The sequence below is a fragment of the Enhydra lutris genome, unplaced genomic scaffold, assembly GCF_002288905.1.
Source record: "Enhydra lutris kenyoni isolate GAN:26980312 unplaced genomic scaffold, ASM228890v2 scaffoldscaffold10, whole genome shotgun sequence".
Classification (NCBI taxonomy): domain Eukaryota; kingdom Metazoa; phylum Chordata; class Mammalia; order Carnivora; family Mustelidae; genus Enhydra; species Enhydra lutris.
The window spans coordinates 15,549,804-15,575,837 of NW_019154094.1; the positions used below are offsets into that span (position 1 = coordinate 15,549,804).

Here is a 26,034-nt window from a genome sequence, read left to right on the forward strand (position 1 = left end):
CCAGGGCCAAGGGATGGCATGGGTAAGACAGAATGGATTTTAGATTTGTTCTAAGTGTGTTCGTTAGTGAAGTGATGGAAAGAAAAAGAAGTTTCCAAAATTTTTTTCATTCTCGTACCATCTTTATGAGTCTTGCCGTATCTGTAGAACAGCTCTACTTTCCTTTTGTATTTTCTTTAGAATAAGTCACTCTTCTTAACTTAATTCGATTTAAGAGTGACACATATATTACTACCTTATGCAGAAAATTCCTATTTGCTGTACTTGCCGTAAATAGTAAATTAATATTAAAAGTAAAAATGATGGGCGCCTGGGTGGCTCAGTTGGGTGAGCCACTGCCTTTGGCTCAGGTCGTGATCCTGGAGTCCTAGGATCCAGTCCTATATTGGGCTTCCTCTGCTCTGCAGGGAGCCTGCTTCTCCTTCTCCCTCTGCCTGCCAGCTCCCCCTGCTTATGCACTCTTTCTCTCTCTCTCTCTCTCTCTTTTTCTTGATCTCTGTCATATAATTATAAAATCTTAAAAAATAATAATAAAAATAAAAAGTAAAAATGAGCACAATGCCATTAAGTGGCGTTTTATTTATTTTTTTTTAAAGTTTTGTTTTGTTGTGTTTTTTTTTAAGATTTTTTTTATTTATTTGACAGACAGAGATCACAAGTAGGCAGAGAGGCAGGCAGAGAGAGAGAGAGAGGAGGAAGCAGGCTTCCTGCAGAGCCGAGAGCCCGATGTGGGGCTCGATCCCAGGACCCTGGGATAATGACCGGAGCTGAAGGCAGAGGCTTTAACCCACTGAGCCACCCAGGCACCCCTAAATGGCGTTTTAAAATTCTAGTCTCCCAAGGATTCTGTGTGTCCTTTCTCTTTGTTACAAAGTCCAGAGAGGTGTGAATGATGTAGCAGCCGGAACAGAGCCTTCCTCCTGGATGGAACCAGAAGATTAACAGTTGAAAGGAGATTAGATTTCTCATGATGTGCTTCAGTGACTTTTCGTGCTATGGTCCATTTACCAAATAAAACCACCCCTCACGCCCCATGGTGTGTGTACCCTGGCGAAGGCAGTCCCCAAATAGCCCTGGTTCCTCTGTGTGCCACAGGGAGAAGGGCAGCACACTGGGATTTAACCGGGACTCCGGCAGTTAGACTCACCTTCTCTGCACACAGGAAAGAACGCAGTGAGGTTGTGTTCAGCTCGTGCCCTTTATCTGCTCTCCTTTCTGGCTCCCTTTTGTTTCATTGGAGTGTGGAATTTTCCGCCTGCCAGCCAGGCTCTGATCCTTGAAAAGAAGCTAATTGAACAGAAGGGAGCTTTTCATCCTGCACTGTCCCGCTCCCTCTTGGACGGAAAGGGGTAGGAGGGGAGCATGGTGACCCTGTCAGAGGGTCATCCAGGACCCACCGACCTACCTCTGCGTTGACGAAGCTGAGATTCTGGCTGTTTCAGTGTGATTGCCCTGCAGCACCGGCAGCCAGAGAGCTTGGGGGCCAAGGCCTCTGTGTGACCCCTGCCATGGAGAGCCCAGAGCCATGGGCCCCTTGTGGCTTCACAGAGGCACCATGGCCCTCCACACACAGATGCCATCTTTCCTCACTCCAGTCCAAGCAGAGAATGCAGTTGGGTGGTGGGGCCCGTCACCGTGCATACGGCTGCAGACAGAGGTGTGCCGATCCCACCCGCTACACACAGAGTCCGGCAGCTTCCTTGAGCTGTCAGGGAGAAGCTTTCAAAGTCAGGAGTGTCAGGATAATTTTGACATTGGAGCTTTGAAAAGAAAAATAACCTCATAGCAAATAATTCGCCTTTTATTGAATTAAAACTCACACAACATAAAATTCATCATCCTAAAGTGTGTAATTCAGTAGTTTTAGTATATTCATGGCATTGGAGCGTCTGGCTGGCTCGGTCAGAAGAACCTATGACTCTTGATCTCGGAATCTTGAGTTCAAGCCCCAAGTTGAGTGTAGAGATTACTTAAAAAAAAAAAAAAAAAATTAAAAATAAAAACTTCTTAAAAAAATATATATATATATAAATATATATACACACACACAGTGTTGTGCAACCATTACCACTATCTAATTCCTATCTAATTCCAAAACATTTCCATCTTCCCAAAAGGAGCCCCTGTACCTGTTTGCACTCACTCACAGTTTCCCCGTCCCTTCATGCCCTGGCAATTTTAATTATATCTCTGTCTCTTTAGATTTGCCTATTGGGGCCATTTCATCATTTCATTTAAATGAGATCAAACAATTTTGGCATTTGATGTCTGATTTCTGTGACTTAGTGTGTTTTCAAGGTGCATCTTTGTTGTAGCATGTGTCAGTATTTCAATATTACGGCTGAATTCTAGTCCATCCTGTGGTTATACAACATGCTATGTATTTAAAAGGACATTTGTATTGTTTCCATATTTTGCCTGTTTTGAACAATGCCACATAGCAAATAATTCACTTTTATTAACAAATAATACCACTAAAATCCTGAGAAGTCCCACAGAGCAGAGCATTCAGTCCCTTATTTAAATGACAGCATAAGGACACCTGGGTGGCTCAGTGGGTTAAGCATTTGCCTTCAGCTCAGGTCATGATCTCAGGGTCCTGGGATCCAGTCCAACGTCAGGTTCCCTGCTCAACGGGGAGTCCACTTCTCCCTCTTGCTCTCCCTTTGTGCTCTCTCTCTCTCTCTCTCTCTCAAATAAATAAATAAAATCTTAAAAAAAAAAAAAAAAAAGACAGCATAGATACATGTGATCTTAAAGCCTGCCCATGCCTGTCACTCAGCTCAGAGCTGTAGCCAGAGGACAAACACAGTGTTCTTGATTTTATGAACTCAGGCACACAAGCTAAGAAGAAACCCAGCTGGTTGGAGAGAATGAAAATCCTAGAAAACCTTTTGGTTTATGCCAGGTTGAACTGTGGCATGAGGTGTTGTGATTATGGTACTAGAACCCGTGATGCCATTGCAGAGGGCTGTTGGAAATCCTGTGATTTCCTCCTCCTCCCGCCCCCTTGGAAATGCACAGCCTGTTTCCTTCATCTCACCTCACTGCAAGTGACATTTACACAGTGGGTGGCTTGGGATGAACAGCTTCACCATGAGTCACTTACATCCCTTAACCACAGCTCCTCCTCCAAACACCTTTATTTGCTCAACGACGCATAATGACCACCAGTGAATTCACTCTGCAGAGCGAGGTTGGTCAGGTTAATTTTCAGGGTTGCTACGTGAACGGGAGCAGCAGGTGGTAGAGTTAGCTGGGCCTCCCAGACAACCCAAGCTGCTCGGCCGGATGCCCAGAAGATTCTATTTACTGTTGTATCAACAAATTCAGAATACCCAAGAATAAATCTAAAGAACAGTATGGAAGTCCTCTCGACAGCGAACTATGAAGTATTAGAGAAATTTGGAAGACCTAAAGCAATGAAGGTATAGACAGTATTTGTGAGTTGGAAGACTTTCTTATCACTGGGTTGTCAGATTTCCCTAAAATGATATGTAGTTCAGTGTGTACCCATTTACAGTCCCAGCAGGTTGTTGTTGTTGTTGTTTTTTTTTTTTAAAGATTTTATTTAGTTAAGAGAGAGAGTGAGAGAGAGCATGAGATGGGAGAAGGTCAGAGGGAGAAGCAGACTCCCCATGGAGCTGGTAGCCCGATGCAGGCCTTGATCCCAGGTCTCCGGGATCATGACCTGAGCTGAAGGCAGTTGCTTAACCAACTGAGCCACTCAGGCACCCAGGGTTTTTTGTTTTGTTTTGTTTTTAAGATTTTATTCATTTATTTGAGAGACAGAGAGCATGGGTCAGGGGGGTTGGATGGGTAGAGGGAGAGGGAGAAGCAGACTCCCGGCTGAGCAAGGAGCCCAGTACAGGACTCCATCTCAGGACCCACGGATCATGACCTGAGCTGAAGGCAGACATTCAATCAACTGAGTCGTCCAGGCACCCCCAGCAGGTTTTTTTGTTTTTGTTTTTGTTTTTATGGAATTTAATAAACTGCTTCTTAAATTTATAAAGAAAAGCAAAGAGCCCATTAAGCAAGACAGTCTTGAAGAGGAACAATGTGAGATAATTTACATGACCAGCTGTCAGACCTAATTATAAAGCAACAGTGAATCAAGGCAGCGTAATATTGGCACTAAGAAGGGCAAACCAGTGGGACAGGAGAGCCCAGGAACAGATGCACATAGATACAGTCTCTTCATTGATAAAGGTAGTGCTGCTTTGCTGTGGGGGAAGGGGGCTGTGTCAACTAGATACCCATCTGGGAGAAAAGTTCATCTTGACCGGTATGGTAGGCAGAATTAGCCAGTCCCACAAAGATCCCTCTCTAATCCGAGGAACCTGTGAATATGACGACAAATCACTCCCACGGTCGTTATGTTATATATAGTTGACCTTAAGACAAGATTTACCTGAGGAGGCCTGATCTAGCCATAGTAGCCCTTACAAGTGGAGGGGTTTGAAGCACAAGAAGGACTCCGTGCGATGGCGAGTTGGAGACCCCAGGTGAAGGAATGGCAATGGGCTCTAGGAGCAGACAGCCCCTGGCTGACAGCCAGCAAAACAGCAGGGATCTCAATCCTAGGCCACAAAGAACTGAATTCTGCTAATAACCCCTAAATAATAAGCTTAGAAGCTGATTCCTTCCCAGACCTTCCAGATCAGAAGTGGCTGGTGCCTTGATTTCAGGTTTTGATACATTCAGAGGAGAACTCGGCTAAGCTCACTCCTGACCTGCACAACCATGAATTAGTAAATGTGTGTAGTTTCAAGCTGCTAAGTTTGGTAATTTGTAACGCAGCTGTAAAAAAGAATACAGCCTCATCTACAACCTTGTACCATGCACAGAAATCAAATCCAGGTGGATTTTAGATCCAAATGAAACAAAAAAGCTTTTGTAAGTAAACATGGAAAAACCTCACAAGAGAGGTTATCCAGATGGCCAGTAAACATATGTAATGGTGCTCAACTTCGTTGGTCATACAGGGCATTTAATAAAACCACAACGAGAGGCCATTTTCTACCCACCAGGATGCCTAAAGTGAAACAGGCTTAAATTCCAAGAATGGGCAAGGATGTTGTATTCATATCCTAGTGATAAATGGCTACAATCTGGGTGACCTAAAACAACAGAAATTTAAAACAACAACAATAGAAATGTATCTTCTCACAGTTCTGGAAGTTGGAAATACTAAACCAAGGTGTTGGCAAGGTCGGTTCCTTCTGGAGGCTCTAAGGGAGAATCTGTTCAGTGGCTCTTCCCTAGTTTCTGCTGACTGCGAGCTATCCTGGGCATTCCTGGACTTGTAGTTGTGTCTTTCATATGTAGATGTGTCACTCCACTGTCTGCCTCTGTATGTCACTTGTTGTTGTTCCTTTGGTGTGTTTCTGGGTCCACATCCCCCCCCCCTTTTTAAGATTTTTATTTATTTATTTGACAGAGAGAGTACAAGTAAGCAGAGCAGCAGGCAAAGGGAGAGGGAGAAACAAGCTCTGCTGAGCAGGGAGCCTGACACGGGGCTCGATCTCAGGACCCTGGGATCATGACCCAAGCCGAAGGCAGACACTTAACCAACCGAGCGACCCAGGTGCCCCAACATTTCCCTTTTTTTAATAAGGGCACCAACCATATTGGATTTGGGGCCAACCCTAATCCAGTATGACCTCAGCTCAACTCAATTATATCTGGGAAGACGCTGTTTCCAAGTAAGGTCACATCCACAGGCTCCAGATAGACATGAATTTGGGGATAATACTATTCAACCCCATGTGGATGTGGAACAATTAGAATCTGGCATATTGTTGATGAAAGTATGAATTGGTTTAGAAAACTTTTTGTCAACAGGACCCCCCTCATTTCACACAAGAGAAGTATGTGTATAGTGTGTATATATACACACACATTTGTATGTGGAAAGAGAGATATCAAAAGACATATAAAAGAATGTTACATAGCAACTTCATTTATAGTACCTCCAAACTGGAAACACCAGTGCCTATTAATACCATAGCAGATACATAAATAAAGGTATAGTTGTACCGCTATTCATATAGTATTCAGTAGGAAGGAAAGAACTTGTGCTATATTCTACAACACAAACATAATACTGAGTGAAGGAAGTCAGATACAAATACTTATCATAGGATAAAGTTCTGAAACAGCAGAACTGTCCTGGAGAGATAAATGGAGGCAGAAGTTAATGGGGAAAGGCACAAGATAGGCACCTGGGATGCTGGCCATCTTCTTGGTCCTAATCTGGGTGGCAAGATGTCGGGTTCATTCATTTTGTGCAAATTCATCAGACTGTACACTTAAAATTTGTGCACTTGTCTATATGATTTATATTTCAGTTAAAAGTTTCTCTAAAAAATAAGGATGTAGAGAAATTGGACTTATTGTGTACTGCTTGTGGGAATATAAAATTTTGCAGCCACTTTGGGAAGCAGTCTGGTAGTTTCTCAAAAGGTTGCTTAAGAAAAAGCTACCATACGATCCAGCAATTCAACTCCTAGGTGAGGTGAGAACACCCAAGAGAACTGAAAACATATGTCCACAGAAAAAGTTGTATGTGAATGTTCGTAATGGCATTATTTAGCTCCTGAGAGCTAAAAAGGAGAAACAGCTCAAATGTCCATGAACTGAGACTAGATAACCAAGTATGCATATCCATATGATGGATTATGATTTAGCCTTAAAAAGGAATGGAGTATTAATACATCCTATAACATAGATGAACTTGAAAACATTATGCTAAGTGAAATAAGGCAGACACAAAAAGCCACATGCTGAATGTGTCCCCATTTATATGAGATGTCAAGAATAAGCAAATCCATAAAGTAAATGCAAAGAGACATGAAGGAAACCAGTGGTTTCCAGGATCTATAAGGAGAGGGCAATGGGGAATGAGTGCTAATCAATGTAGATTTTTTTTTGAATTGTAGTAAAATGTACATAACATAAAATTTGCCATTCTACCCATTTTTTTTAAGATTTTATTTATTCATTTATTTGAGAGAGAGAGCACAAGCAAGCAGAGAGAGAGAGAGGAGGAAGCAGGCTTTCCGCCAAGCATAGAGCCCGATGCGGGGCTCGATCCCAGGACCCTGAGATCATGACCTGAGCCGAAGGCAGAGGCTTTAACCCACTGAGCCATCCAGGCACCCGCAATTCTACCCATTTTAAAGTATACAGTGCAGTCTTATTTCTTTTTGATAAAAATGTTCCAGATATAGATAGTGGTGATGGTTGCACTCCTTTGTGAATATACTTAAAAAAAAAAAAAAAATCCTCAGTTGTGCCCTTTAAAAGGGTGACTTTTATGTTATGTCACTTAGATCTCAATAGAAAGAGATCTATACTCAACACCCTAGTCATAAGGGCTTGAAAATCAAAACCACAGTGAGCCCCCATTAGGGTGGTTATTTCTATGTATATATTTTTTAGGGTGCCTATTTTTGAAAAAAATGGAAAATAACATGGAAAATAAGTGTTGTTAAAAAATAAATAAGTAAGTGTTGTTGAGGATATAGAGAAATCCTTGTTGCTTGCCATTAGAAATGTGAAATAGTACAGCTGCTGTGGACACATTTAGTAGTTCCTCAAAAAATTACACATAGAACTACCTTATGATCCAACAATTCTACCTCTGGGTCTATACCCCAGAGACTTAAAAGCAGGGACTCAAACAGATATTTGTATACCAATGTTCACAGCAGTATTACTTGGCCAAAACCCCAAAACTGCCCAAATACTCATCAGTAGATGAATGATAAAAAAAAAAATGTGGTACTTACATAGAGTGGAATGGTATTCAGTTTTGAGAAGGAATGAAATTCTGACACCTGCTATAACACGGATGAACCTTGAACTCATTATGCTTAGTGGAATTAGCCAGACACAAAAGAGCAATGTTGTATGAATCTACTTATACGAGCTATCTAGGATAGGCAGACTCATAGAGACAGAAAGTGGAACAGAGGTTATCAGGAGCTCAGGGGAGGAGGGGAATGGGGAATTATTATTTAAGGGTTATAGGATTTCTGTTTGGGATGATGAAAAAGTTCTAGACATGGATGGATGATCGTGATGGCTGACGTACAACATTGTGAATGTATTTAATGCCACCGAATTATGTGGTCAAAATGGTGAATCTTCTGATGCGTATTTTACCACAATTTAAAAAAAAAGAAAGAAATGTTGAAGTACTTTTCTCCAGAGGTTCTTATAACCTAGGAATGCTGAGACTTAGAGGATGAAGGGTCTGGACCCTGGAGGAGTGTACGTGTATGTAATGGAGTAACCATCGGTCAGCCTTAAAAAAGAAAGATCATGCCTTTCGTAACAACATGGAGGTACCTGGAGGGTATTATGCGAAGAGATATTTCAGTCAGACAGAGAAAGAGAAATACACCGTGTGACTTCACTTATGTAAGGAATCTAAAAAACAAGGCAAATAAACAAAAAAACAGAAACAGAATCATAAATACAGAAAACAAACTGGTGTCTGCCAGAAGGTAAGTGGGTGGGAGGTGTGGGCGAAGCAGGTGCAAGGGCTTAAGATGTACCACATTCCAGTTATACAGTAAATGAGTCATGGAGATGCAAAGTACCACAGAGAACATAGTCAAGAATACTGTAAAAACGGTATGCTGTTACATGGTGTTGTATTATTGTGGTGAGCACGGAGTCATGTATAGAATTGTCCAAGCACTATATTGTTTACCTGAAACTGATAAAACATCGTATGTCAGCTGTGATTTTTTTAAAAAGATCATAGAGTCAAGACATGAATGAATTGGGATATTAATGAATGAACGAATGAAGAGCGGACTTGCGTCATATGCCATGATTTAGAATTTTGAAATATGCTGGCTTTGTCATAAGGGCTTTTAAGCTAGCCAGTGTTATTTTTAATGTTTTGAATAGGGAATGCATTTCATTGAAAAAGGAAAGCCGTAAAAGTCTCCCTCCTACCCCTGTTCCCTTTCCAGCTACTTCTCACTAGAATCCCGTCTCCACTCCACATACTCACCTTCCTAGTGTCTGGTGTATGCCCTCATGCGTTTTGTTTGCAGATGCAAGTAAATATGAATATATGTGTCCTCATTCCTTTCTCCCTTTATTTACGCCGTGTAAGCTGTTTGCTTTTTGCAAGACTTGGCTACCTCTCTGGTGCAAAGTGTACCACAAAGTGAATCCCTGATTGAATTAATTATCTTTCATCTTGGAGAGATTCTTCATGCAGAGAGTTCAGTTTGTTGCTAATTCCATACTGAAATCGAATTTGGGCCAAACTCCAGCACTGCCAAGTCTTACGTAACGGACAGACGCTGAGCCTTCAACCAGCTGCCATATGTTGTGAGGAGTAAAGCCAGAGGACGGATGCAGATAGTTCCTAAGAGTCAAGTTCCTCAGAACTGGTGGCTCAGTCGGTTAAGTGTCTACCTTTGGCTCAGGTCATGATCCCAGGGTCCCGAGGAGCCCTGCTTATCTGGGAGCCTGCTTCTCTCTCTCCCTCTGCCCCTCCCCCTCAACTTGTGCTCTCTCTCACTATCTCCCCCCTTCTCTCAAATAAATAAAGTCTTTTAAAAAAGTCAAGTTCTCGGGGCACCTGGGTGGCTTAGTTGGTTAAGCAGCTGCTTTCAGCACAGGTCATGATCCTGGAGTCCAGGGATCGAGTCCTGCATCGGGCTCCCAGCCCACGGGGAGTCTGCTTCTCCCTCTGACCTTCTCCCCTGTCGTGCTCTCTCTCTCTCTCTCTCTCTCAGATAAATAAATAAAATCTTTAAAAAAAAAAACAGTCAAGTTTTCACTCTCAAAATCTCTAGGGGGAAGAAACCAGCATATATTAATATATATATATATTATACAGATAATATATATATAATTAATATATATTTTTAAATACTTAAATGTGTACATATGTTTGGGAGGTAGGATATGAGCCTCTTTGAGCTTATCCACCAGAGTGGAAATAATGTCTGTATAAAAACAAATGTTTTTATAACAAATGGGGGCACAGTTTTTATAACAATGGGCTCAGTGTGTTAAGCCTCTGCCTTCGGCTCAGGTCATGGTTTCAGGGTCCTGGGATCAAGCCCCACATTGGGCTCTCTGCTCAGCAGGGAACCTGCTTCCCCCTCTCTCTCTGCCCGCCTCTCTGCCTACTTGTGATCTCTCTCTCTGTCAAATAAATAAATAAAATCTTAAAAAAAAAAAAAACAAAAAAAGCAAATGTTTGTTACTATGACTTCTGCATCACAGTTAAAATCCAGTCCACTCAATCAAAATCCACTGGTTCAAAATCTATACTTCTTTGAAACCACAGTAACACTTAAAAAAAGTTAAGACTCAAAAGCAGAAATTTGGTTGGCTGGAGGGTTAATTTAACTTCCCGCTTGCTCAAATAGAATGACAAAAGGACAAAACTGTGTTTTTCGCAGAGATGGAGTCCATGGCCTCACCAGCTCTGGACAGCTGTCAGAGGGTTTGGTCCTGAAATCGTCAGGACTCCAGGCACCCTTTAGACAGTTTTCTGTCATCCTTTCTCCCCAATCAGAGATTTGTGGGTATGTGGAGTGACACCACCCCCACCCGTAGCCTTGGTGAGAGAGGCTGGTTCTTCATCTCCACAGAGAGCGAGCTGCTTTACCTGTAAGTCTTGGGATGCCTTTCCTGCCTGGCAGAGCCCCTCTGCAGTGAGATCCTTACTCTGGGATGGTCCTACATGGGTAGTGTTCGTGATTCTTCATCCTGGATTTCAGATGCCCGTGAATATGGCCCACCAGGAAGTGCAGGCCGGCTCTGTGTGAGGGGAACTGCCTTTTTCTTGGCCTTTCCCGAGTTCTTCCCAGCCTTACCGCCAGCCACTTTGAATTCAGCTGCAGCTCAAGCAGGCGAGGCAGAGAAAGGCCAGTCAGGCAGCTGGAGCGATCCCACCACCTACTCCTTCATCATACCACCATTCAAACTGCTAAAAATAGGGATGTAAATATATAGATTAACAAAAGGCTATGATGTGTCATGCTCCTTTAGAAAACACTCTTCTTTCTCCTCCTAGTTAGAAGTATCAGAAAAGTACATACCAGAATATTTATTTAAGGTGCTTCCTGGAATGGTTCTACTTAGTGCTCCCTGAGGGTAAAGCTGGGGAGGAACTCCAGAGACCTGTTGGGAGGAGGAGGAAGGCAGCTGGGAGAAGGGTTTGTCTCTCCATGAAGTAGGACTGTGGACAGGGCATATGCCCCTTCTCTGGAGCTTGCTGATTTTGTCTCGCCTTTCTTTTTTCCTCCCCAGGTACTGGCGGAGAACGCTGGGGATGCAGGTCCGCTACGTTTACCATGAAGACTATCAGTTCTGTTACTCCTTCCGGGGCCGGCCTGGGCACAAACCGTCCATCCTCATGCTCCATGGGTTCTCCGCACACAAGGATATGTGGCTTAGCGTGGTCAAGGTGCGGTTCTAGGTTCTTCTCTCTCAACAGAGTGTCACTCAGTAAAGAAAAGGGTGTCCACTTGAATGTGACGTCCTCAGCAATGATGAAAAGCCAAGGGAACCCAGAACTGTGGCTCAAATCATCTGAAAACTAATTCAGCATAGGGGTGCCTGGCTGGCTCACTCAGTAGAACACGCAACTCTAGCCCTCAGGGATTGTGAGTTCAAGCCCCGTGTTGGGTGTGGAGCTTCCTTAAAAACACACACACGCAGACACACACAAACTAATGTGGTATACAGTTAAGCCTTGAACAACATGGGTATTAAGGGAGCCCATGCACGATGCAGTCAAAAATTCGTGTATAGCTCTTTTGCTCCCCCCAAATTTAACTATGAATAGTCTACTGTTGACCAGAAGCCTTAACAATAACATAAGTGGTCAATTAACACATATTTTGTATGTCATATGTATTGTATACTGTATTCTTACAATAAAATAAACTAGAGAAAAGAAAATGTTATTAAGAAAATCAGGGGTGCCTAGGTGACTCAATTGGTTAAGCATCTGCCTTCGGCTCAGGTCATGATCCCAGGGTCCTGGGATCGAGGCCCACGCCAGGTACCCTACTTGGCAGGGAGCCTGCTTCTCCCTCTCTCTCTCTCCCTCTTCTCCCTCAGAGAGAGAGGAAGAAGCAGAAGGAGCCTGCTGCTCCCCCTGCCTGTGTGTGCTGTCTATCTCTCTCAAATAAATAAATAAAGTAAAATAAAAAAGAAAAAATCATAAGAGAAAATACATGTACTGCGCTGTATGGAAAAAAAATCCACGTCTAAGTGGATCTGCACGGTTCAAACCCATGTTGTTTGAGGGTCAACTGTATTATTTGAATCCTTTTGCCAGACAAAAGTTACTGAATTCAATGTTATTTGTAAAATCTGCACCTTAGAGATCATTTCACCATACAAATATTTCTTAGGGAAAGTTTCTGACCCTCAACTTCCTCTAGAACTTGTCATGACGATCAAGATCGGGTTTAGCAAAATCACTTATTCTTTCATATTCCAGTGTCTCCTCTTCCTTCCCTCATCCCCCTTTTTGTTGTTCTTCTCCCTTCCCCTCCCTCCTCCTACTTCTGTTTTTCGCTCTTGTTTTTGTGTTTTAATTTTCCTGAGTCATTTAGAGAGACTCTCTTGATCTGACAGCTTTCTGAGGTAGTTTTCTAAATCCCTCACCTTCTGTCCTGGTTTCCTTGGGTGTGGCAACTTGCTCTGCTTGATAAGTGACCAGCTGGTACAGGTTGGGCCTGGGAGAGGTCTTGGGAAGAACGAGCCCCAGCCTCCCACCTCAAGCAGAACCATACCTGAATGATTCCAAGTAGGACCTACACTAGAGGGAAAAGGTTCACCCATCCTATAGTTACTTCTGTTCTCACTCCCAAATTCCACTGTAAGGACAGTCATCCTCATGCCTGAAGGAACCTCTCACTTCCCGGCCCACCTCAGATGTTTTTGGTGTAACTGGTATTTGTGTATTGATAACACATGTTTCTCAGCTTCTGCTTAAAAGTGGCACAAATAGGGGCGCCTGGGTGACTCAGTGGATTAAAGCCTCTGCCTTCAGCTCAGGTCACGATCCCAGGGTCCTGGGATTGAGCCCCGCATCGGGCTCTCTGCTCAGCAGGAAGCCTGCTTCCCTTCCCCTCTCTCTGCCTGCCTCTCTGCCTACTTGTAATCTCTGTCAAATAAATAAATTAAATCTTTCAAAAAAAAATCTTTAAAAAAAAAAGAAAGAGCAAGAGACTCAAGCCTGCTACCCCAACCTTTGTCTCCCTCTTCCCCCCTTTTCCAGATATCTCCTGGGTCCCCTCTCATCTTTGTATTGGTCTTTGAGGGCCTTGGCTCCCTATGAGGCTCCTGGCAGTGCTTACTCACATCAGATGTAACTAGGGTAAGATACTGGGTAGCCTAGACCCATACATCCCCAGGGATGGCTGTCCAGGTCACTCGGTAAGTGAGGGTGACCTCCCTAGAAGAATGGACAGACATGTCCTGCACACCACAGCCTGACTCTCTGCACCTGTGTGTCCCTAGTTCCTTCCAAAGAACCTGCACTTGGTCTGCGTGGACATGCCGGGACATGAAGGCACCACCCGATCCTCCTTGGATGATCTGTCCATAGATGGACAAGTAAAGAGGATACACCAGGTAAGCAGGAGGCTCTGCCGAAGATTGCTCAGACTGTGTCTTACCCACCTCGTGTGCCCAAATCTGGAGAGCAAGGAAGAGCGTTCCATGCTGACTTGTAACCAGCCTTCAGTGCATTCTGACTGCAGATATTTGCACAGAAAATGGCACCCCAGTGTTGGGGCGCCTGGATGGCTCAGTGGGTTAAGCGTCTGCCTTCGGCTCAGGTCATGATCTCAGGGTCCTGGGATCGAGCCCCGCATTGGGCTCTCTGTTCAGCAGGGAGCCTGCTTCCCCCCTCTCTCTTTGCCTGCCTCTCTGCCTACTTGTGATCTCTCTCCCTCTCTCTCTCTCTGTCAAATAAATAAATAAGTAAAATCTTTAAAAAAAAAAAAAAAATGGCACACCAGTGGTATCACTGGTCAGCTCTGAAGGACCAGGACCTACGGCAGACTGTTCTGGAAGCCTGCTTTAGTTACTTCTCAAGAAATAGGATATGGACATTTTTTTTAGCTCTTTAAAAAAGGAGTTTAGAATTCTCAAGACCATTTCCCTAGAGTCTATTTTTTTTGCTTACACCTACATGACACAACATAATGATAGCCCCTCTGCCTAGTTGTGGAGGATGGGGACAGTGCTCTTTGCATTTTGTTCTATTTTAGCATCTAGCTTCAGCCTCTCTCTGACTGGGCTTTCAAGGTCATGGGGCTTATGAGCCACTTCAGAATTTAGTAATCTATAAGTTACAGATAGGCATTATGAATTTTCCCCAGACGAGGTTGTTTATTTAATGTCTGCGCCCAGCCTAACCCCCCTTTAAAGTGTGTATTCTGATGAAGTCAGGGACCTTGTCTGTTGGGGTCTTTGCTGTATCCTCAGGAGCTGATCGTAGTTCCTTATACATAATAGATATCCATTAAATATTTTTTAGATGGGTGGATGGTTGGTGGAATGGTGGGATGAATGGTTAGACGGTTAAATAAACAGATAGGTGGATTATTATATGAAATGGGTGGATGGGTGGGAAGGGCTTTAAATGTAAGGCGAGAGTCAGCAAACCCTGGTTGGCCTGCAATCTATATTTGTAAGCTAGGTCTTCTTGGATTATAACCATGCTCATTGATTTACATATTGCCTCTGGCCGCTTTTGTGTTACAATACTAGAGTTGAGTAGTTGCAACAGAGAACCTATGACCCAGAAGGCAAAAAATATATTTTCCTTGGGACCTTTGTTAAAAAAAAAAAAAAAAAAAAAAATTGCTGGCTCATGAGTTAGGGGAATCCTTGTCGATTTTATACTTATAAATGACCCTTCAACGACCTGTGCCAGATAAAGAGGATTATGTAAAAGGATTTTATGCCACAGGGTTTGTCTGGATAATGGGTCTAGTAGATTTTAGAGGTGTTCCACTGTGTAATCAGTTTTGTTATTGTCTGTAGCTTTGTGACCGAACCTCTTTCTCATTTCCCTCCCTAGTTTGTAGAATGCCTCAAGCTGAACAAAAAACCCTTCCACCTGATAGGCACCTCCATGGGTGGCCACGTGGCTGGAGTGTATGCTGCTTACTACCCATCAGATGTCTGCAGCCTTTCTCTTGTGTGCCCTGCTGGTAAGTTACAAGGCTGCAATAGCCCTGTGTGTGACTTGAGCATGGAGGGGTCTGAATCTCTGAGGAGCCAATGCCGTGCCTGCGCTGTCTTGTAGCATCATGTTTTCAGTGTCTACTTTAGAGAGATGCAATGCTTTAGTGATAACGAACCAACGGTAATTGTATAACCATAATCATAACCTTCCTAACTTTTAAAATCTAGAGCCAGCCTTGTTCCACAAAGGATTCAAGGTGGTTAATTAAAATGTGTCTAGTACTTTGCAGCATATAAATACTTTGAAATATAATGATAATATTAACATCCAACATATTTTTTTTTTACGATTTTATTTATTTGAAAGAGAGTGAGCAGGGGAAGAGCCGAGGGAGAGGGATAAACATACTCCACGCTCAGAATGGAGCCCAATCCCATGACCCTGAGGTCATGACCTGAGCTGTAACCAAGAGTCAGAGCTCAACTGACTGAGCCACCCAGGCACCCCTAACATCCAACATTTATTGAGCTTTTACGAGCTAAGGTCTTTATATGGATTTAATTCTTGCCATATCCTTATAAGAAAGTACTCTTATTATGCCTTTCTCCTTTTCTGCTGAAAACTCAGTAATCTTGATACATGACAAGGTTTTTTTTTAGAAATCAACAAACTTTAATTTCTGTGTTTTTATGTATATACATGTCAACTTGGTCTGTAATATGTCTCCAGAAATTACAATTTAAAGTTGAGCTTTTTAAAGGATTTTATTGGGAGGGAAAAAAAAGATTGCATTTTTTTAAGTAATCTCTACATCCAGTGTGGGGCTCAGACTTAATCCCAAGATCAAGAGTCACATAATCCACTGACTGAGCCAGCCAGGCACTCTTTTTTTTTTTTTTTTTTTTTTAAAGATTTTATTTATTTATTTGACAGAGAGAGAGATCACAAGTAAGCAGAGCAGCAGGCAGAGAGAAAGGGGGAAGCAGTCTCCCCGCTGAGAAGAGAGCCTGATGCGGGGCTTGATCCCAGGACCCTGAGATCATGACCTGAGCTGAAGGCAGAGGCTTAACCCACTGAGCCACCCAGGTGCCCCAGCCAGGCACTCTTGAAGTTGGATTTTTAAAAATCATTTTTCTTATAGAAGTCTTCAAATTTGGATTTATAATGTGTTAGAGAGAAAAATCTTAATTTTCTCTTTCCTTCTCCTGTTCCCCCTCTCTCTGGTACTTTATTGGATTTTGATTTACACACAGTATATCACCCACATCTTAAGTGTACATCTCAAGGACTTTTTTCATGGGTAATTACTATCCAGATCAAGGGAGTATGCCCATTTTATAGGTGGGAACATTGAGGCACAAAGAAATTACATTTCTGCTGGAGCTATGATAGGAATGGATCTTAGGCTGTCTGACTCTAGAACCCAAACTGGGGCTTTTTGGAAATCCTTTATTGTCCACTACCTCTTACATGTCACTCTTACACTCTACCTCCTTTATCTGCTAGAACCTGCTGTCACACCTTCTACTGAAACCTAACTAAATTGACCTTTTAAAATCTTTTAGTCACCGGGGTGCCGGGTGGCTCAGGGGGTTAAAGCCTCTGCCTTCGGCTCCGGTCATGATCCCAGGGTCCTGGGATCGAACCCCATGTCGGGCTCTCTACTCTGCAGAGAGCCTGCTTCTTCCTCTCTCTCCCTGCCTGCCTCTCTGACGACTTGTGATCTCTGTCTGTCAAATAAATAAATAAAATCTTTTAAAAAATAAAGTAAAATAAAATCTTTTAGTCACCAAAATCGCTTTCATGTCTGTTGAGGACATTGAAATTGAAACTCCCAAAGCGGGGTGCCTGGATGGCTCAGTGGGTTAAAGTCTCTGCCTTCGGCTCAGGTCATGATCCCAGGGTCCTGGGATTGAGCCCCGAATTGGGCTCTCTGCTCAGCAGGGAGCCTGCTTCCCCCCCAACCCTGCCTCTCTGCCTACTTGTGATCTCTGTTAAATAAATAAAATCTTAAAACAAAACAAAAAAAACCTCCCAAAGCATTTTCTTTTCTCCTTTTTCTAAGCTCTGTGTCTGAATTCATTTGGTCTTTTAGTTATAAAGTTTAAGAATCAGAGAAACGGCTCCTATGGAAGTTATTAGGAAGGTCAAATCTAACTGGCTTTTTTGAATGTATGTTTATTTCCTCAGAGAAGAGTTTCACACCTAAGTTTCAATGGGAAATTTAAAATTAAGATTATTTGGGGGCAGCTGGGTGGCTCAGTCAGTTAAGCATCTGACTCTTGATTTCGGCTTAGGTCATGATCTCAGGGTCTTGAGATTGAGCCCCGCATCTGGGTCTGCACTGAGTGTGGAGCCTTCTTAAGATTCTCTCTCCTTCTCCCCCTTCCCTCCTCCCCACTCATGCACTTAATTAATTAATTGATTAAAAATAAATTAAGATTGTGTGTGGAAATGAAAAGATAAGCTTTCTTACTTTGAAATAGTTTTAAATTTATAGAAATGTTGCAAAGATAATACAGAGAGTCCCATAGACCCTTCAGCCAGCTTCCCCCATTGTTAATGGCGCACCTTACCACAGTAAATTTGTCACAGCTAAGAGACCAACACTGGTACAGCACTATTAACTGAACTCTAGGCTCTGTTTGGATTTCATCCGTTTTTCCACTAATGTGCTTTTTCTGTTCCAGGCTCCAATCCAGGATACCACATGACATTTAATCTAGGATTATTTTTAAAGTGAAAGGAAATAGATCATGTAATCTGCACCATGGCATCACGAAAGCCACATGATGCTTGTGCTCACTTTAAAGGAACTGCTGAATGTAGGAGATTTATAAAGTGTGGGTTTCTGCAGCACAGTATTGAAGTCACTGCCTTTCTTTGTGAAATGTAGCTCGTCAGCTAAGTGAAACACCTAGACTTTTGCTCAGTACTGGAAGTGAAAATGAGTTTTGCCCTCCCGTGCACATGAGCTCGTGTGAATTCTCTCGTGTCTTGCTCCAGGGAGATAGGAAACAGCCAGTCTTAAAGGTATTTGGTCTCAGTGGGCACCTAATGCTGTCTGGAGAAAGAGTGGCTGTGCACAGGGCAGCTACTGCCCCATCATGGGGGACAGCTCACAAGGGGTCTCTTCCTCCCTGTGGTTTATGTATTAACCCCAAAAAAGAGATTGCTAAGTGGCTCTAGGCCAAGGGAAGGAGGCGTTGATCATTCCAGTCCTATGTTCTCTTCCCATAATGTATTTTATCAGCTCTCCTCTTCGTGATACGGATGTGAAGGGGCTTGGGCAAGTTGTCTTCTAAACTGATCTTCTTTTTTCTTTCTTTTTTAAAAAAAGATTTTATTTATCCATTTGAGAGAGAGAGAGAGAGAGCATGAGAGGGGAGAAGGTCAGAGGGAGAAGCAGACTTCCCGTGGAGCTGGGAGCCCGATGCGGGAGTCGATCTCGGGACTCCGGGATCATGACCTGAGCCAAAGGCAGTCGCTTAACCAACTGAGCCACCCAGCGCCCCTAGACTGATGCTTCTTAAACTCTATCATACATGGGCCTCCCCAGCAGCTTGTTCAAGTGCAGATTCGGATTCAAGAGACTTTGGAAGGGGACTGGGATTCTGCATTTCCTACGGCTTCCACTGCTGCTGGTCCGTGGACCACAGTTTGAGTAACCAGTCCCTAAACCATCCTGAAGGAGTCTTTTTCTGTGTTTCTCAGAGTGGGATTTTGACTTGGAGCAAGGATGGCAATACCAATGAAAAAGAAATCTGGTGAAAAACACCTGAAATATGTTAGCTCTGGGCTGCTATTGGAAGTTTCCTATATAATAATAGGAGTTGGTAAGAAGGTAGCTACATTGCCAAGCTGTTTTGGTTTGAATCCCACAGGCCTGCAGTACTCAACTGATAATCAATTTGTACAGCGGCTCAAAGAACTGCAGGACTCGGCCGCCATGGAGAAGATCCCCTTGATCCCATCCACCCCAGAAGAGATGAGTGAAATGCTCCAGCTCTGCTCCTACGTGCGCTTCAAGGTGCCCCAGCAGGTACCGTGCTCCAGCAGCAAGATGCCTGTCCTCTGCCAAAGGCTAGGGCGGCCAGCTGGCGCCCTTCCTCCAGCTGGAGGACCTTCCCTCTCGTCATCCTCTATGTAGTCATTTGGCGGCCGTCTGCCCTGTGCCTGTGGCAGGTCAGGCATGGTGTTTGGGCACAGTGGTGACGAAAGAAGACAGAGGGGGGACCTGGGCAGACACAGGCCAGTGTGGGAGGCAGACGGCTAAGGAGTAAGCATATCCGTACACAGGGTGATGAGTCCTGTGGCGGAGATGAAGATGGTATAGTGACTGAAAGCACGGAGGCAGGGGAGACTTTGACAAGCCCCTCTGAGGAGCTACTGTGGGCAGAGGTGGGAAAAACATAGGTAAGTTCAAGGGAAGGAGGAGGCCGGGGGGCCTGGCTCTATCTAGAGCGAGAGTAGGGGAGGGAGGCAAGGGCTACAGCGGAGACTTGTTTCTTTTTCTTTTCTCTTCTTTCTTTTTCTTTCTTTATTTTTTTTAATCTCAGGACTGCTTTACACACCTAAGAACTGCTAAGAATCCCAAAGAGCCTTTATTTGTAGAGGTTCTGACTATTGCTATTTACCATATCAGGGAGTAAAACTCAGAAGAAGCTAAGACACAAGAGCATACAGGCCCTCATTCCATGAGCTACCAGCGTCATGACGCTGTCCCTTGACAGGTAGTCTCTGAGGAACAGTGCTTCTGAGAGCATGAAAGTAAAGCAGGCAAGTAACATGCAGCATTACAGAGGAACTAGCTTGACCTCATGAGCCCCAGGAGCCGCTTGGAGAACCACGGGGCTAGATCACGTAGCACCTTCCAGGTTTTGGGAAGGAGCCTGGAGTTCTCCTAAGAGGGACCGTGGGGGGCACAAACCAAAGCAGAGAACCAGTGGGGTGCTCCCGTGGCCTGGTGAGGACAGTGGTATAGACGAGGGTGGTGGCAGTGGAGACTAGAGACCCGAGCCGCTCTGGGAGGAATGATGGGCAGGCCTTACTGGCAAATTGGCAGTGGGGGATGAGAGGCAGTGAGGACACCCAGGTGACTTCGGTGCCTCAGTTGGATAAAGGCAGCAGTTTCTGAGTAGGGGAAGGAAAGAGGGAGGACAGGTGCTGGGGACAAGCTAAGGGCTCCAGTTTGGCCGTGGTCAGGTTGCCTGTGAGGCCTCCGGGTGCAGATGTCAAGCGGATGGTTGCATATGCAGACGCTGCTGAGGGACGTCTGGCCCAGAGCTGTGCGGTTAGAGCCATCAGCCAGGATGATGTGAAAGGTCGCAGGCTGAATAAAGCCGAGAATCCAGGGAGGTGGTGTGGGAACCAAGAGACGAGAATGCATGGCTAAATTTCATAACGGCAGCCAATCTCTTTGTAGTGTAGGAACTGGACCCTGCCTCGTGGTGGGGCGGATCCTTCTAGAAGTTGAGGGAGTGGGCTGTATGCAGAAGCCCTGAACACGACTCAGTTAGTGGGTGTAGAAGCACCCAGAATCTGATTCTGTGGTACGTTCTATCCCTGAAATCATTTTAGTTGTGAGGTTGCACTGATCCCGTCCCAGCCATGCTCTCTGCCGAGAAGAGTGGCCAACCAGTGCTTTAGGACATTCCATGTTGTAAGCTGTCGGGAATGTGAAAACACTGGGAGAAAGCAAGCGGCAGCTCTCGAAGTCTTCCCTCCTAGGAGACCAGGAGCACCCGAGCACTCTGTCATGTTTATCTGTTTACTTGCTTGTGTCTTCCACTCTGACCTCAGTAAGATCGAGGATTTTGTCTTACCTGCCTGCTCTGTCCGCAGCCTTTTGCACAGTGCTTGTATGAAATAGGTCCTCGGAACAAAATGGGGGAGTCAGAGGGAGGGAGGATGCCCGGATGATGCCGAGGTGGAGACTGGATGTGCCGCGGAGCTGATGGACGCATGAATTGTTGCATGTACGTGCACAGGTGATTTCGGGATGCAGGAGAGATGAAGGGCTGAGTACTTGGTTGGATGGATGGGAGGATGCCTGGAGAACGCAGGGGCGGAAGGCAGGTGGACTGGCAGATGCAGGATAGAGGGATGTATCAGTAGACATGCATGAGTGATTCAGGGATGGAGGAGTCCGGATGGATGGATGTCTGCGTGAAGCAGGGATGGAGGATGGTGGATGGGCAGGTACAAGGCAGGTGGGTGCATAGAGAGATACATGCACACATGAGTCAGAGATGCAAGACGCGTGGCTGGGTGGGTAGGGCAGAAGTAGAGGATGCAAGACGGATACGTGTGCGGGTGCAGGATACAGAGTAGAGCAAACAGAATGGCTGATGCCAAGCGCAGTGTGTTGGACGACTTGCCGTTGGTCTCCCCTCCAGGATTTCGCTTCCAGAATGGTCGCCTCCTAGCCATGCTCCAGAGGGTTGGTTCAGAGCAGTTCTGGCTGGATTTTCCCCTTCAGTCAGAGCACAGGACTCCTCAGTGTGTATGTGAGGGGCTCAGACCATTCCCAGGTAGACGAGAGGAGTGCCAGTGCTAAGGGGATCCTGCAGCAGGAGGAAGAGGAGGGCTGTGTTCCTTCTTCCCACAGCCAATCTCTGGGTCAGGATCCCGGGTCCAGGAGATTGGCCTGCCCACACTGGTGCAACCTTCACCAGCCCTCCAAAAGGAAAGCAAAGATAACACTAAATAATAAACAAAGGACTGTGGAACCCATCCCAGAATTGTTTAAATAGTTAATCTCTATTGTTCAAGAGGCCCATCATCCCCAATAATTTGATTTTTTTTAATAGACCTTGTTCTGCATGTGGATGTTCCTAAACAGTTCCTTGATATTATTTCCAACCTCCATTGTATCTTAGGCTAAGCAGAGAATATCTCAAGATAAAGTGGCTGTGAGTCCAGGTCAGGTTTTTTACATGCTTTGGCTTCCCAGTATTACCCGGGTTCCTCCCTAATGACAAAGGAAAACCATCAGATGACCCTAACTTCCAATTACAGTGTATACTCCGTGGTGGAAATTTGGAGCCGTGGGCCCTAAAACCTTGACAGTGCCTTATGTTGCCGGACTTCATTTCCTTCAGTGTCCCGGAGCCACGGGGGGCTTGAGGAAACACTGTCTCTTGCCTTCTAACCATGGCTCCCTTCTCCGTAGATCCTGCAAGGCCTTGTTGACGTCCGTATTCCTCATAACAACTTCTACCGAAAGCGTAAGTAGCTGTGTTTAAGCTTGCTTGTGACCAGTGAAGCTTTATGGGCAGCTGGCTTCTATATTTTACATTCCTAAGACTTTGATCATTGTCTGGGGCGTCTAAAGACAGAAGGTGGCAGCCCGACTCCATGGCTGTCCCCAAACTCAGTAGAGTCCGGATGCCTGCTGGCACAGCCCAGCGTGTGCTCACTTTGTTTTCCTTTTCTGCAAAGTGTTTTTGGAAATCGTCAGTGAGAAGTCGAGATACTCCCTCCATCAGAACATGGACAAGATCAAGGTCCCAACGCAGATCATTTGGGGGAAACAAGACCAGGTATGTAGCGAGCGTGTCCCTGGTGCACTTGTCCCTGTAGCATGTAGCGAGTGTGTCCCTGTGCCAGCTACACTGGCCTCTGAGAAAAAGCAAGAGGTGATTTATCAAGTGAGCCTCACTGGCTGGTTTCTGATACCAGGAGGATGTAAAACACACCTGGGGCAGATGCTGGTGATTATAGAGGGCAGCATTCTCTTGAGTTGAGAGCAGTGGTGTTGATCTTTTAAAATGAAAGGAAATCAGGGCTTCTGGGTGGCTCAGTCATTAAGCTGCTGTCTTCGGCTCAGGTCATGATCCCAGGGTCCTGGGATCGAGTTCTGCATCAGGCTCCTTGCTTGGCAGGGAGCCTGCTTCTCCTTCTCCCTCTGCTCTTCCCCCCCCCATGCTTGCTTTCTCTCTCTCTCTCTCTCTCTCTCTCTCTAATAAATAAATAAAAACCTTAAGGGCACTTGGGTGGCTCAGTCAGTTAAGCATCTGCCCTCAGCTCACATCATGATCTTGGAGTCCCGGAATCGAGTCCTGCATCAGGCTCCACGCTCAGCAGAGTCTGCTTCCTCCCTCCAACCCTTCCCCCTCTCATGTTCTTTCTCTCTCTCACTCTGTCTCTCACGAATAAATAAAATCTTTTAAAAGTTTTAAAAATCTTAAAAAAATAAAGTAAATAAAATGAACAGCAATCTTAAATAATTTTTACAAACTACTTTAATCAAAGGCATGTAGTCTCAGAGTACAAAAAACTTTACAGAGGGACTCCTGGGGGGCTCAGTCAGTTAAGCATCAGCCTTCAGCTCAGGTCATGATCCCAGGGTCCTGGGACCCAGCCCCATTTCGGGGCTCCCTGCTCAGCAGGGAGCCTGCTTCTCTGCCCTTCCCCCTGCTCATGCTTACTTTCTCTGTCTCTTTCTTGCTCTCAAATAAAATCGTTTAAAAAAAAAACTTTAAAGAGTACAAAAAGGTTTGTAATGAAAATTCAATCCCTTTTCTATCCCAGATCCCAGTTCCTTGAGGAAGCTCTTGCTGTCTTGTGAACCTTTCTTCCATTTTTCTAAGGCAGGGATTGACATGTTTTCTGTGAAGGGCAAGATGGCAAATATTTTTTACTTTATGGGTCCTACTATTTCTGTTGCAACTCCCAAGCTCTGCTGTTGTGCAAAAGTAGCCACGGACAGTACACAAACAAGTGGCATGGCAGAGTGCCAGCAAACCTTCATTCCCGCCAACCGGCAGTGGGCCATTGTCCGCTCACTGCTGTGCTGAGCATACCTGTTTCTGCATAGATCCGTTGTATTTGTAAAGTTTTCAAACTTGCATAGTGACACTGTTCACATTACTTCATATAGGTGTGAACTGATGTATCTTGGAAATCATTTCATACCAGCCCACACAGATTTACTCATTCTTTTAATATTTTTTTTTATTTTACTGACTTTTATTAATATGTTTGGGTAAGTTTTTATATTCCTACACAAAAATGACATGACCAGTGGTTAAATCCTTTTTTTAAAGATTTAAAAAAATTTTTTCTTTTTTTTTTTTTTTTTTAATTAGGCAAAGAGAGGAAGAGGCAGAGGGAGAGGGGGAGAGGGAATCTTCAGCAGGCTCCACACCCAGCACAGAGCCTGATGTGGGGCTCACTCACAATCCTGAGATCATGACAGGAGCCGAAATGAAGAATCGGGCGCTAAACTGACTGAGCCACCCAGGTGCCCCAAGATTTTTTAAAATTTTAATTCCAGTTAGTTAACATACTGTGTTATAGGAGTTCCAGGTGAACAATAATAGCGATTCAGCACTTCCATACAACAGTGCTCATATGACAGTGCTCATCACACGGGTCCTCCTTAATCCCCATCCCCAATTTTACCCCTCCCCCCACTTCCCCTCTGGTAACCATCAGTTCGTTTTCTACAGTTTAGAGTCTGTTTTTTGAGTTGTCTCTCTTTTATCCTTTGTTCGTTTGTTTTGTTTCTTAAATTCCACATATGAGTGACATCATATGGTGTCTGTCTTTTTTGACTGACTTTCTTCACTTAGTATAATACTCTCTATCTAGCTCCATTCACATCATTGCAAAAGGCAAGATTTCATTCTTTCTTATGGCTGAGCAATATTGTGTATATCTACTACATCTTCTTTATCCATTCATCAATCAGTGGACACTTGGGCTGTTTCCACATCTTGGCTACTGTAAATAATGCTGCTGTAGACATATGGGTGCATGTATCCCTTAGAATTAGTGTTTGTTTTTTGTTTGTTTGTTTTTTTAATTTATTTATTTGACAGAGAGAGGCCACAAGTAGGCAGAGAGGCAGGCAGAGAAGGGGGGGGAAGCAGGCTCCCCGCTGAGCAGAGAGCCGGACATGGGGCTCAATCCCAGGACCCTGAGATCATGACCTGAGCCGAAGGCAGAGGCGTTAACCCACTGAGCCACCCAGGTGCCCCATCTCACTTTTAATATTTTATTTTGAAATAATTTCAAATCTATAGAAAAATAAGAAGATGAGCACAGAGTATTCTTATATACACTTTCCCTAAATCCATCCATTTTCCCTAAATCCATCCATTCCCTAAATCCGATACCTTTATTGAGGTATCATCTACCTACCATCAAATTCACCTAGCTGGGCACCCAGCCACAACCCAGTTGTAGAGCATTTCTGTCACTCCCCAAATTTCCCTCCTGCCCATTTCCAGTAAATCCCAGCCCCACACAACCACAGATCTGTCTTCTATTTCTACAGTTTTACCTTTTCCTGAACTTTCACAGAAATGCTATCGTGTAATAGGTCGTCTTTGGTATCTGGCTCTCTTCGCTTGGGTGTTGTGTTCTTGAGGTTCTTTTGTGGAGCTGCCTGTCTCAGTAGTTTGTTTCCTCTATGGCTGAGTGTCATTCCGTGGGATATGTCTACCGTGTTTTATTTATTACCAATTTTTAAACATTTGCTGGATTGGCTTTATTAAACATTCTCATCTATCTATCTATCTGTCTATATTTGGGACCATTCGAAATAGGTTGCTTACATTGTGCCCTTTACCCCCAATACTTCAGGGTGTATTTACTGAGAGTAAGAATATTCTGTCACATAACCACAGTGTATTGTTACATTCAGGACGTTTAATGCTGGTGCGATGTTTTTGTCTATCTATTGCCCGTATTCCAAATTCATGGGTGGGGCGCCTGGGTGGCTCAGTCAGTTAAGCGTCTGCCTTTGGCTTAGGTCATGATCCCCCAAGGTCCTGGGATTGAGTCCTGCATCAGGCTCCTTGCTCAGCAGGATACCTGCTTCT

General features: G+C 44.4%; 1 protein-coding gene and 1 pseudogene across 1 annotated transcript in view; one reads left to right on the plus strand and one right to left on the minus strand.

The window, feature by feature from the left end:
* Window positions 1-26,034, plus strand: part of LOC111144286 (abhydrolase domain containing 6) — a 51,298-nt gene that overhangs the window by 19,202 nt on the left and 6,062 nt on the right. Inside the window, exons 4-9 of the mRNA XM_022498527.1 lie at window positions 11,299-11,455; window positions 13,525-13,638; window positions 15,095-15,227; window positions 19,087-19,244; window positions 22,377-22,431; window positions 22,646-22,746. Coding sequence (XP_022354235.1) covers window positions 11,299-11,455; window positions 13,525-13,638; window positions 15,095-15,227; window positions 19,087-19,244; window positions 22,377-22,431; window positions 22,646-22,746 — 718 coding nt within the window. The remainder of the gene's footprint in view (window positions 1-11,298; window positions 11,456-13,524; window positions 13,639-15,094; window positions 15,228-19,086; window positions 19,245-22,376; window positions 22,432-22,645; window positions 22,747-26,034) is intronic.
* Window positions 10,526-11,242, minus strand: LOC111143906 (annotated as a pseudogene).